The sequence below is a fragment of the Vulpes vulpes genome, chromosome 9 (assembly GCF_048418805.1).
Source record: "Vulpes vulpes isolate BD-2025 chromosome 9, VulVul3, whole genome shotgun sequence".
Classification (NCBI taxonomy): domain Eukaryota; kingdom Metazoa; phylum Chordata; class Mammalia; order Carnivora; family Canidae; genus Vulpes; species Vulpes vulpes.
Genome location: NC_132788.1, coordinates 91,670,564 through 91,683,885, shown reverse-complemented (window position 1 = coordinate 91,683,885; position 13,322 = coordinate 91,670,564). Strand labels below are relative to the sequence as shown.

Genomic DNA, 13,322 nt, shown 5'->3' with positions numbered 1-13,322 from the left:
AAAAAATAAAGACAGTATTTCTGAAAGTAAAATTGAGGACTTACATAGAAAACGCAGATGTTTTTACGTTAATTTAGTTCATTTAAATATTGCAGTATATTATGGCAGAGTCTAAAGTCGGTTGGGTGTAACTCTCCTTTGTATTTGTATGAATTTAAAGTAGTAAGTTACACACATTGAAAAGGTCAGTAGATAGCACTCTGGTATTTTATGAAAGATAATGTGGCTATTTGTTGTGGCTCTGGTTCTAGGCAGTATGAAACTGTGGTTCCACTTGAAGATTCTATTGTGACTGAGGTTACAGCAACTCTACAAGAATGGGCCAGTCTGTGGAAACAACTCTATGTGGTAAGTATTGATAACTAGCTTACTAGATCATTAAAGTTCTATTATGAAAAAAGAATTATCTTATATATGCCAATTACAAATTTTTAGATTTATGAATAATCACAACTTTTCAGTGTTCCTAATATTAACTGAAACATTGTATACTGAATGTTGTTCAACCTGAAGAAAACACATTATTCGTATGCCTCCGGTCCCTCTACGCTATCCTAGTCACTAGAATGAATATAAGTTCCATAACACCAGGAATTTTAGCTGCCTTACTGCTGGAGCCCCAGAAGCTTTCATAAAACAGGTGTTTACTGAATGAATGTACAAACTTAAGAGTTTCATTGTGTACCTAAAGGTGAGTAAAGGCCAAGAAGTTGTCTCAACAGTTTCTTACAGCTACTAAGCTTAAAGGGTATGCCATTCAGGACATGTTTCTCTAAGCCCACGATTAATAGAAAGAATAATAAAAACCTAGTCCATATACTCTGGAAGCGTAGAGTGAGTGGAGGACACAAAATCTAGGCTAAAAATAAGTGTCAAGGTTTGGGTTCTGTTTATTCCATCTGAACATTCTGTTATACTCCTCTTCCTAATCACAACAAAAATCCTGGACAAAACCCATAAATCATCTACCAGAAAACTCTGAAAGAAAAGGAAGGTGGAGTGACTAGGGACCTTTGAACTCAAGGATTGAGTGAGGTCCCTGATTGTTGTTTTTTCTTGCCTCTCATATACTTTGGGCTCTAGAGAAGCCCACCACTTGGAATACTAATGGGTGCACACAGAAAGCACCAAAGAAAACCTTTTCCTTTTAGCCAAAGGATGACCCAGCAAAACAGAAACCTTTTTTCCCTTCATATCAGACCAGTTATGTGCAGAGGTTGTAATAAGGTTTGAGTGAAGCACATGTCATATAGTGGCATCAACACTCAATCACCATGCTCATGAACTACAAAAGGATCAAGACAGAAACCTTTTAATTTTAACCTATCCTTTCTGTTCTCTAGAGAACATTGCAATAAAAGCTGCACCCCCTTGTACCCACCCAACAGGCATTACAGTAGTGGAATTGGTGATCAGAACTTCCATCTTACACACACTCTTCCCCACACCTGCAATAACAAGATGTCCCTTTCCAATGGAACCTCAGGCCAAACTCTGACTTCTACCCCTTCCTGCTGTGGTAATGAGGCAGTACCTCTCTTGAGTGGGGCTTGTAGGAGAATTCCGACTGCAACTTCACTAGTACTTGCAAGGTGGCACCTTCCTCAGCAGAGCCTGTGGGTGGGACTCTGGATTTCACAACTACCCAGTGTTAACAAGGTGATGCCCTTATTTTACAGAGTTCTGTGGGCAAAACTCTGACTTCCTCCTGTGCTCTGAAGTAAGGAAGAAGCATCCTTCTACAGAGGACCCTGTGGTTAGAGCTCTTGATTTCCACTTCCCCTGTAATAATAAGTGGGTCCCTCCCAAGCTGAGCCTGTAGGCAGGACTGACTCACATCTCCCCAATTAATGAGACAGTGCCCTTTCTAGTACACCATGTCAAGAATACCCTGTTTTTCATCCTTGTCCTGCTGAAATAAGGCAGTGCTTTTCCCCACCCAAATCCATGCAGAGTGTAAGTAAAGTGGAGTTCTGCTATCTACATAACACACAAATGGGGGAAACTAGAAGAGTACTGGAAAGACTTTATATACTAAATTGACATTTAAATTGACAGTCCAAAAAAAAAAAATAAATAAATAAATTGACAGTCCACAAAAGTGAGCCTAGGATTGCATTCTGAAGCTAAGCTGGTTGACCTGCTAATTAAAAGATTTAAATAGGACTCCGAATGTCATAGGATAATACTTAAAATGTCCAGTGTACAGACCAAATTTCCTTGTTATATGAAGAATCTCAACTCTAATAAGAAAAGAAAATCAACAATGCCAACTTCGAAATGACACAGATGTTTGAATTATCAGCAAGGATCTTAAAGCTGTTTTTGTAAAATTGCTCCACTAAACAATTAGAGACACTCTTGAAACAAATGAAAACATAAGAAACTGCAGCAATAGAAGTAGAAAATGTAAAGAATCAAGTGGAAATTTTAGAACTGAAAAATACAGTAACCAAAATTTAAAAATTACTGGATAGCCTCCATGCCAGAATGGAAAGAAGAGAGGAAGGAATTAGTGAGCTTAAAGATGGATCGAAAGAAATTATCCAATCTTAATAATGGTGAAAAACTAAATGAAAAAGTAAGCTTATCCTCAGAGACCTTTGGGACAATAACAAAAGATCTAACATTTGAGGCATTCTATACTAAATAGGACAGAATGTGGACCTAAAAAAAACTGAAGAAATAATGGCTTACGTATTCCCAAATTTGGCAAAAGATGTAAGCCTACAGACTTAAGAAGCTGAGTGAACTCCAATCAGGATAAACGTAAATAAATCCATGTACAGTCACATTAGTTAAATTCTGAAAATTAAATGAAAAAATCTTTATATACACATATGTATATATGTATTTTAAAATTTTTATGTATTTTAATATTCCAATTTAATTAATATGCAGTGTTAGATTAGTTTCAGGTGTACAAGATAGTGATTTAGTAATTGTCTACATTACTTAGTACTTACATTAAGTATACCCCTTTTTTCATGTTTTTAAATTTTTTATTTAAATTTTACTTAGTTAACATACAATGCAATATTTCTGAAGTAGAATTCATCACTTACATGCAATACCTAGTGCTCATCACCACATGTCAAGCCCATCTCCCACCCACCTCCCTCCATCAACTCTCAGTTTGTTCTCTGTCAATAAGAGTCTCTTATGGCTTGTTTCTCTCACTCCTTTTCTGTTTCTTCCCCTTCCCATATGTTCATCTGTTTTCTTTCTTAAATTCCACATATGAGTGAGATCATATGGTATTTGGCTTTCTCTAACTATTTCACTTAACATAATACAGTCTAGCTCCATCCATGTCATTGCAAATGGCAAAATTTCATTCTTTTTGATGGCTAAGTAATACCCCATTATATATGTGTGTGAGTGTGTACATGCACATACATACATACATACCACATCTTTTTTTTTATTGAAATTCGATTTGCCAACGTGTAACACCCAGTGCTCATACCATCAAGTGCTCTCCTCAGTGCCCGTCACCCAGTTACTCCATCCCCTGCCTGTCTCCCCTTCCACTACCCTTTGTTGGTGTCCTGAGAGAGTTAGGAGTCTCTTATGGTTTGTCACTCATTTTTTTTCCACTCATTTTCCATCATTTCCCTTATAATCCCTTTCACTATTTTTTATATACCCTGTATGAGTGAAACCATAAGATGATTGTCTCTCTGATTGACTTACTTCACTCAGCATGATACCCTCCAGTTCCATCCACGTCGAAGCAAATGGTAGGTATTTGTCCCTTCTAATGGCTGTGTGTGTGTGTGTGTATGTATATATATACATACACACACACACACACACCACATCTTTTTTTTTTAAGATTTTATTTATTTATTCATGATAGTCACAGAGAGAGAAAGAGAGAGAGAAAGGCAGAGACACAGGCAGAGGGAGAAGCAGGCTCCATGCAGGGAGCCCGACGTGGAACTCGATCCCAGGTCTCCAGGATCGCGCCCTGGGCCAAAGGCAGGCGCTAAACCGCTACGCCACCCAGGGATCCCTATACCACATCTTCTTTATCCATTCATCTGTTGAAGGACATCCTTCGACAGTTTGGCTTTTGTGGATATGGCTGCTATAAACAGATGTCCCAGTGTTTCACTACATCTGTATCTTTGGGATAAATCCCCAGTAGTGCAATTGCTGGGTCGTAGGGTAGCTCTATTTTTAACTCTTTGAGGAACCTCTGAAGTGTTTTCCAGAGTAGCTGTACCAGTTTGTATTCCCACCAACAGTGCCTTTTCTCCACATCCTCTCCCACATTTGTTGTTTCCTGTCTTGTTAATTTTCACCGTTCTCACTTGTGTGAGGTGGTATTGCATTGATAACACATCTTCTTTGTCCATTCATCAGTTAATGGATGTTTGGGCTCTGTCCACAGTTTAACTATTGTTGATAGTGCTGCTGTAAACATCAGGGGGCATGTACCCCTTTTGAATCAGTATTTTTGTATCATTTGGATAAATACCTAGTAGTGCAATTGTTGAGTCTTAAGGTAGTTCTATTTTTAACTTTTTGAGGAACCTCCAAACTGTTCTCCAGGATGCCTGTACCAGTTTGCATTACCACTAGCAGTATAAGAAGGTTCCCCTTTCTCTGCATCTTTGCCAACACCTATTGTTTCTTGTGTTGTTAATTTTAGCCATTCTGATAGGTGTGAGGTTTTGTACCTTATTGTGATTTTGATTTATATTTCCTTGATGAATGATGTTGAGCATCTTTTCATGTGTCTATTGGCCATCTGGATGTCTTCTTTGGAAGTGTGTCTAGATAAGTGCACTTTTAATTCCCTTCACCTATTTGACCCATTTCCCCCACTGACTAAAGAGAAAATCTTGAAAGGGAAATGACACATTACTATTAGGGAAATGGCAATTTGAATGACAGCAGATTTTTTATAAGAAATTATGGAAGACACAAGAAGGTAGCCCAACATTTTTTAACTATTGAAAGAAAAAAACCAATGTTACCCCAGATTGTGTATCCTGGAGAAATATACTTCAAGAATGAAGGAGAAATAAACACATTTTCAGATAAAGGAAAGCTAAGAAAATGTATTGTTAGTGGATTAGTTTTAAAATAGTAACTATAAAGGAAGAGATGATGGAAGAGCACTTGGAACATAGGAGTAAAGTAAGCAATGGAAGGGGTAAATTCTCTTCATTTTTAAAATTGTCTTAGAGGATACAAAGCAAAAATTATGACACTGGTACAGTTCTCAATGTATATCAAGGTTATATTTAAGAAAGTTGTATCTAAAGCGGTGAGGGAAAGCGGCATAGATTATGGTAAGGTATCTGCATTCTATTTCAGGTGGTAAGATGTTGATATAAGTAGATTATAATTTATGTATGTATGTTATAATCTCTAGAGCAATCATTAAAAATACTAATAAAGTAACATAATAAAAATACTGTAAATAAACCAAAACGGAATAACTAAAAATGTTCAAGTAACTTTATAAGAAATTAAGAAAGGGAAAACAGAGGAAAGTGAAACAGAGGGAACAAATACTAAAATGTGGATTTAAATCCTAACATATAAATAATAGAAATATATAAAGTGACAGAGTTGATAAAAAAGAATTAACTGTGTGCTGTCTGTTAAGTAACTGACTTCATTTATAACACAGGAGGTGAAAGTTAGAAAAGTATATGCCATGCATACACTAATCAGAAGAAAGCTATATTAAAAAGAGATTATTATATTAATTATGGATTATTTCTTTCTTATATAAATATAAATAAAAATAAAATTAATTATATTACTTTTTATAAGTGGGGTACCCAGGGTGATTCAGTTGGTTAAAGCATCTGACTCTTGGTTTCAGCTCAGGTCATGATCTCAGGGTCCTGAAATCAAGCCCTGTATTGAGCTCCCTGCAGGGAGTCTGCTTGAGAGTCTCTCTTTCCCTCTACTTTTGCTCCTCCCCCATGCTGCTCATGTTCTTTCTCTCTCTCTCATAATGAATGAATGAATGAATGAATGAATGAATGAATAAATAAATAAATAAATATTTTAAAAATTATATTACTATAAGAAAAAATTGACATCAGAATAAAGAAACTACCAGGGGCAAAGGGATATCACAAAATCATAAGAGGATTAATTCACCAAGAAAAATTAATAAGATAGATAAACCATTAGCCAGCCTTATTAAAAAGAAGAGAGAGAAGTCTCAATAAAATCATTAGGAAGAGATCACTACCAACACCAAGGAAATACAAACGATTTTAAAAATATATTATGAACACCTATACACCAATAAATTAGGCAATCTAGAAGAAATAGACACATTCCTGGAAAGCCACAAACTACCAAACTGGAAAAGGAAGAAACAGAAAACCTGAACAGGCCAATAACCTGGGAGGAAATTGAAGCCGTCATCAAAAACCTCCCAAGACACAAAAGTCCAAGGCCAGATGGCTTCCCAGGGGAATTCTATCAAACGTTTAAAGAAGAAACCTTACGTATTCTACTAAAGCTGTTTGGAAAGATAGAAAGAGATGGAGTACTTCCAAATTCGTTCTATGAGGCCAGCATCACCTTAATTCCAAAACCAGACAAAGACCCCACCAAAAAAGGAGAATTACAGACCAATATCCCTGATGAACATGGATGCAAAAATTCTCAACAAGATACGAGCCAATAGGATCCAACAACACATTAAGAAAATTATTCACCATGACCAAGTAGGATTTATCCCCGGGACACAAGGCTGGTTCAACACTCGTAAAACAATCAATGTGATTCATCATATCAGCAAGAGAAAAACCAAGAACCATATGATCCTCTCATTAGATGCAGAGAAAGCATTTGACAAAATACAGCATCCATTCCTGATCAAAACTCTTCAGAGTGTAGGGATAGAGGGAACATTCCTCAACATGTTAAAAGCCATCTATGAAAAGCCCACAGCAAATATCATTCTCAATGGGGAAGCACTGGGAGCCTTTCCCCTAAGATCAGGAACAAGACAGGGATGTCCACTCTCACGACTACTATTCAACACAGTACTGGAAGTCCTAGCCTCAGCAATCAGACAACAAAAAGACATTCAGATTGGCAAAGAAGAAGTCAAACTCTCCCTCTTCGCCAAAGACGTGATCCTCTACGTAGAAAACCCAAAAGCCTCCACCCAAAATTTGCTAGAACTCATACAGCAATTTGGCAGCGCGGCAGGATACAAAATCAATGCCCAGAAATCAGTGGCATTTCTATACACGAACAATGAGACGGAAGAAAGAGAAATTAAGGAGTCAGTCCCATTTACAATTGCACCCAAAAGCATAAGATACCTAGGAGTAAACCTAACCAAAGAGGTAAAGGATCTATACCCTAAAAACTATAGAACACGGGGATCCCTGGGTGGCGCAGCGGTTTGGCGCCTGCCTTTGGCCCAGGGCGCGATCCTGGAGACCCGGAATCGAATCCCACATCGGGCTCCTGGTGCATGGAGCCTGCTTCTCCCTCTGCCTGTGTCTCTGCCTCTCTCTCTCTCTCTCTGTGACTATCATACAAAAAAAAAAAAAAAAAAAAAAAAAAAAACAAAAAAAAAAAAACTATAGAACACTTCTGAAAGAAATTGAGGAAGACACAAAGAGGTGGAAAAATATTCCATGCTCATGGATTGGCAGAATTAATATTGTGAAAATGTCAATGTTACCCAGGGCAATTTACACGTTTAATGCAATCCCTATCAAAATACCATGGACTTTCTTCAGAGAGTTAGAACAAATTATTTTAAGATTTGTGTGGAATCAGAAAAGACCCCGAATAGCCAGGGGAATTTTAAAAAAGAAAACCATAGCTGGGGGCATCACAATGCCAGATTTCAGGTTGTACTACAAAGCTGTGGTCATCAAGACAGTGTGGTGCTGGCACAAAAACAGACACATAGATCAATGGAACAGAATAGAGAACCCAGAAGTGGACCCTGAACTTTATGGTCAACTAATATTCGATAAAGGAGGAAAGACTATCCATTGGAAGAAAGACAGTCTCTTCAGTAAATGGTGCTGGGAAAATTGGACATCCACATGCAGAAGAATGAAACTAGACCACTCTCTTTCACCATACACAAAGATAAACTCAAAATGGATGAAAGATCAAAATGTGAGACAAGATTCCATCAAAATCCTAGAGGAGAACACAGGCAACACCCTTTTTGAACTCAGCCACAGTAACTTCTTGCAAGATACATCCACGAAGGGAAATGAAACAAAAGCCAAAATGAACTATTGGGACTTCATCAAGATAAGACGCTTTTGAACAGCCAAGGATAGAGTCAACAAAACTAAAAGATGACCTACAGAATGGGAGAAGATATTTGCAAATGACGTATCAGATATAGGGCTAGTTTCCAAGATCTATAAAGAACTTATTAAACTCAACACCAAAGAAACAAACAATCCAATCATGAAATGGGCAAAAGACATGAAGAGAAATCTCACAGAGGAAGACATAGACATGGCCAACATGCACATGAGAAAATGCTCTGCATCACTTGCCATCAGGGAAATACAATCAAAACCCCAATGAGATACCACCTCACACCAGTGAGAATGGGGAAAATTAACAAGACAGGAAACCACAAATGTTGGAGAGGATGCGGAGAAAAGGGAACCCTCTTACACTATTGGTGGGAATGTGAACTGATGCAGCCACTCTGGAAAACTGTGTGGAGGTTCCTCAAAGAGTTAAAAATAGATCTGCCCTATGACCCAGCAATTGCACTGTTGGGGATTTACCCCAAAGATACAGATGCAATGAAACGCCGGGACACCTGCACCCCGATGTTTATAGCAGCAATATCCACAATAGCCAAACTGTGGACGGAGCCTCGGTGTCCATCGAAAGATGAATGGATAAAGAAGACGTGGTTTATGTATACAATGGAATATTCCTCAGCCATTAGAAACGACAAATACCCACCATTTGCTTCAACATGGATGGAACTGGAGGGTATCATGCTGTGTGAAATAAGTCAATTGGAGAAAGACAAAACAGTATATGTCCTCATTTATTTGGGGAATATAAATAATAGTGAAAGGGAATATAAGGAAAGGATGAAGAAATGTGTGGGAAATATCAGAAAGGGAGACAGAACATAAAGACTCCTAACTCTGAGAAACGAAATAGTTGTGGTGGAAGGGGAGGAGGGCGGGGGGTGGGGGTGAATGGGTGATGGGCACTGAGGAGGCCACTTGACGGGATGAGCACTGGGTGTTATTCTGTATGTTGGTAAATTGAACACCAATAAAAAATAAATTTATTAAAAAATTCACCAAAAAAATATAAAAGTTTAAATATACATGCACCAAAACATAGAGCTGCAAGATAAATGAAGTAAAACCTGAAGGGACTGATTGAGAAAAATGGAGAAATCATCTCTTATACTTGAGGATTTATAACCCTTTCCCTAGTTTTGATTACAACCACTTGACAAAATTCACCAAGGATAGTTAAGAATGGAACAGTGCCATCAACCATCAGGATCTAATTGAAAGCTTTAGAATGTTTCATCCAGTAAAATTGGAATACAGGTTGTTTTCAAGCATACATGGGACATTTAGCAAGATTGACAATATCTTGGGTCATAAAACAACTCAACGAATTTATGATAACTCCTGTCATACAAAGGATATTTTGATGGTAATAGAAACAAAGTAGAAATCAACAACCAAAAGACACTAGGAAAATATTGAAGCACTTAAAAATTAATATACTATTAAATAATCCATGGTCAAAGAGGAAGTATCAAGAAACAAAAAATATGTTAAAGTGAACATAAATGAAAATATTATATATTAAAATGTGTGGGATGCAGGTAAAGCAGTGCTGAGAGGACATTTTTAACATTAACTGCATTTAATAGAAAAAAAAAATCCATGGTGTCAAATCAGAATTTCAGCTCCTGTTCAAGAATCTAAAAAAAAAAAAAAGATAAGCCCAAGAAAGCAGACTGAGGGGAAAACTAGAGCAGAATTTAATGAGGTTAAAAATAGAAAAACAGAGGGACACCTGGGTGGCTCAGCAGTTAAGCATCTGCCTTTGGCTCAGGGTTTGATCCTGGAGTCCCAGGATCAAGTCCCACATCAGGCTTCCTGTGAGGAACCTGCTTCTCCCTTTGCCTGTGTCTCTGCCTCTCTCTCCCTCTCTCTCTTTCTGTGTCTCTCATGAATAAATAAAATCTTTAAAAAAAAAAAGAAAAATCAACTCAAAAGTCAGTTTTAAAAAATATCCATAAAATTAATAAACATCTGCCAAGACTGGCATAGAAGATGAGAGAAAATAGTAATTGCCAATATACTGGGACTAAAGAAAGAAATACCACTGTGGATGCCACAGACATTAAATGGGTAATGAGAGAAAACTATAAACAACTTCATACATCTAAGTGAGAATGTATATGAATAACGCAAGTCCTTGAAAATCACAAATCACCAAAATTTACCCAAGATAAAAATAGGTAATCTCAGTTACAAAAAAGCTATCAAAGCTTTTTTGCAGCTATCAAAGCAATAAAATCTTATTAATTTATTTATAAAAAGATTTTATTTATTTATTCATGAGACACAGTGAAACGCAGAGACATAGGCAGAGGGAAAAGCAGACTCGCTGTGGGGAGCCTGATGTGGGACTTGGTCCCAGGGCTCTGACCTGAGCCAAAGACAGATGCTCAACCACTGAGCCACCCAGGTGCTCCTCAAAGTGATTAAATTTATGAAAATCGTTCCAAAAAGGAAATGTCTGGGCCCAGATGGTTCTACTGGTAAATTCTACCAACAGTCTAAAGAAAAAAAAACTAGTAGATCACATCAGTTGTTTCAGAAAAAGCATTTGAGAAAATCCAACACTCTCTCATGATTAAAAACTCTCAGCAAACTAGGAATAAAGGGGACTTTTTCACCTTGAAAAAGGGCATTTATTCAAACTACAGCAAATGTCATGCTTAATTGTGAGAGTTTGCTTTTGGGAACAAGGTGAGGATGTCTGCTTTTAACAGTTTTATTCAGCTTACTACTAGGAGACCTGACTAGTGCAATAAGGCAAGGCAAGGGAAGAAGAGAGATACAGATTAGAATGAAGGAGAAAAGCTAATCCTGTTTGCAGATAGTGATTGGCTACGTGGGAAATCCCAAATAATCTACAAACAACAAAAACCACTAGAGTGTTCCAAAGATACTCCTAAACAGTTACAGGATATTAACTCAAAATACTCTCTTTTTCTTTCACTCATTCATTCAATTAATTAATTATATTGCCATATATTAGCAATGAGCACTTGGAAACCAAATTTTTACAAAAGTACCATTTGACTAAAGGCTTAAATAGGAGACCTGAAACCATAAAAATCCCAGAAGAGAACACTGGCAGTAACCTCTTTGACCTTGGCCATAGCAACATCTTTCTGGGTATGTCTCCTGAGGCAAGGGAAACAAAAGCAAAAATAAACTCTTGAGATTTCATCAAAATGAAAAGCTTCTGCACAGTGAAGGAAACAACAAAACTAAAAGGCAACCTATGGAATGGGAGAGGATATTTGCAAATTACATATCTGATAAAGGATTAGTATCCAAAATATATAAAGAACTTAAAAAATCAACACCCCCAAAATGAATAACCCAACTAAAAGATGAGCAGAAGATGTGAATAGACATTTTTCTATAGAAGACATACAGATGGCCAACAGACACACAGAAAGATGCTCAATATATTCATCATCAAGGAAATAGAAACAAAAGTTACAGAGAGCTATCACCTCATACCAGTCAGAATGGCTAAAATCAACAACACAAGAAACAACAGGTGTTGGCTAGGATGTGGAGGAAGGGGAAACCCCCTTACACTGTTGATGGGGATGTGGACTGGTGCAGCCACTCTACAAAACAGCATGGAAGTTCCTCAGAAAGTTAAAAATAGAACTACTCTATGACTTAGCAATTTGCATTAGTAGGCATTTATCCAAAGGACGCAAAAATACTGATTCAAAGAGGTGCATGCGCTGATGTTTACAGCAGCATTATCAACAATAGTCACACTGTGGAGAGAGCCCAAATGTCAATTGGCTGCTGAATGATTCAGATAGAATTGTGATATATATACACAATGAAATATTACTTAGCCATCAAACAAATGAAATCTTGCCATTTGCAATGATGTGGATAGAGCTAGAGTATGTTATGATAAGCACACTAAGTCAGAGAAAGACAAATGCCATATGATTTCTTTCATATGTGGAATTTAAGAAACAAAATTATAGAGAACAAACTGATGGCTACTGGAGGAGAGGTGGATGGGTTAAATAGATGACAGGAGTTGGTTCTTTGAAAGAATAAGATAGATAAACCATTAGCCAGCCTTATTAAAAAGAAGAGAGAGATGGGGATCCTTGGGTGGCGCAGCGGTTTGGTGCCTGCCTTTGGCCCAGGGCGCGATCCTGCAGACCCGGGATCGAATCCCACATCGGGCTCCCGGTGCATGGAGCCTGCTTCTCCCTCTGCCTGTGTCTCTGCCTCTCTCTCTCTCTCTCTGTGTGTGACCATCATAAATAATAAATAAAAATAAAAAAAAAAAGAAGAGAGAGAAGACTCAAATTAATAAAATCATGAATGAGAAAGGAGAGATCACTACCAACATCAAGGAAAAGAAACGATTTTAAAAACATATATGAGCAGCTATACGCCAATAAATTAGGCAATCTAGAAGAAATAGACGCATTTCTGGAAAACCACAAACTACCAAAACTGGAACTGGGAGAAATAGAAAACCTGAACAGGCCAATAACCAGGGAGGAATTTGAAGCAATCATCAGCAACCTCCCAAGACACAAAAGTCCAGGGCCAGATGGCTTCCCTGGGGAATTTTATCAAACGTTTAAAGAAGAAACCATACATATTCTACTAAAGCTGTTCAGAAAGATTGAAAGAGATGGAATACTTCCAAACTCGTTCTATGAGGCCAGCATCACCTTAATTCCAAAACCGGACAAAGACCTCACCAAAAAGGAGAATTATAGACCAATATCCCTGATGAACATGGATGCAAAAATTCTCAACAAGATACTAGCCAATAGGATACAACAATACATTAAGAAGATGATGGGGTTTATGGAGGGCACTCATTAGGATGAGCACGAGATGCTGAATGTAAGTGATGAATCAATAAAATCTACACCTGAAACTAATATTACCTGTGTGTTAACTGGAATTTAAATAAAAACTTGAAAACAGTACTGGTGTTTTAAAGAAAATACATTTTTTTTTCTTTTTCAAGAGAGCACAGACATTCTGGATCTGTTA

At 37.5% G+C, this 13,322-nt stretch overlaps 1 protein-coding gene and 1 non-coding gene across 35 annotated transcripts in view; one reads left to right on the top strand and one right to left on the bottom strand.

Annotated features, from left to right (window-relative positions):
- The window catches only part of DOCK3 (dedicator of cytokinesis 3), a 523,288-nt gene that overhangs the window by 188,892 nt on the left and 321,074 nt on the right, over positions 1-13,322 (top strand). For 33 of the 34 annotated variants that reach the window (XM_072720925.1, XM_072720928.1, XM_072720921.1 and 30 more), the window contains one exon: positions 252-348. In XM_072720925.1, coding sequence (XP_072577026.1) covers positions 252-348 — 97 coding nt within the window. Of the gene's footprint in view, positions 1-251; positions 349-1,679; positions 1,757-13,322 lie in introns of all 34 variants that reach the window. The other variant, XM_072720919.1, reaches the window with a different exon arrangement.
- On the bottom strand, positions 1,194-1,297 carry LOC112913349 (small nucleolar RNA U13). The gene has a single exon (XR_003233676.1). It is a non-coding gene; the product is annotated as a small nucleolar RNA U13 (small nucleolar RNA).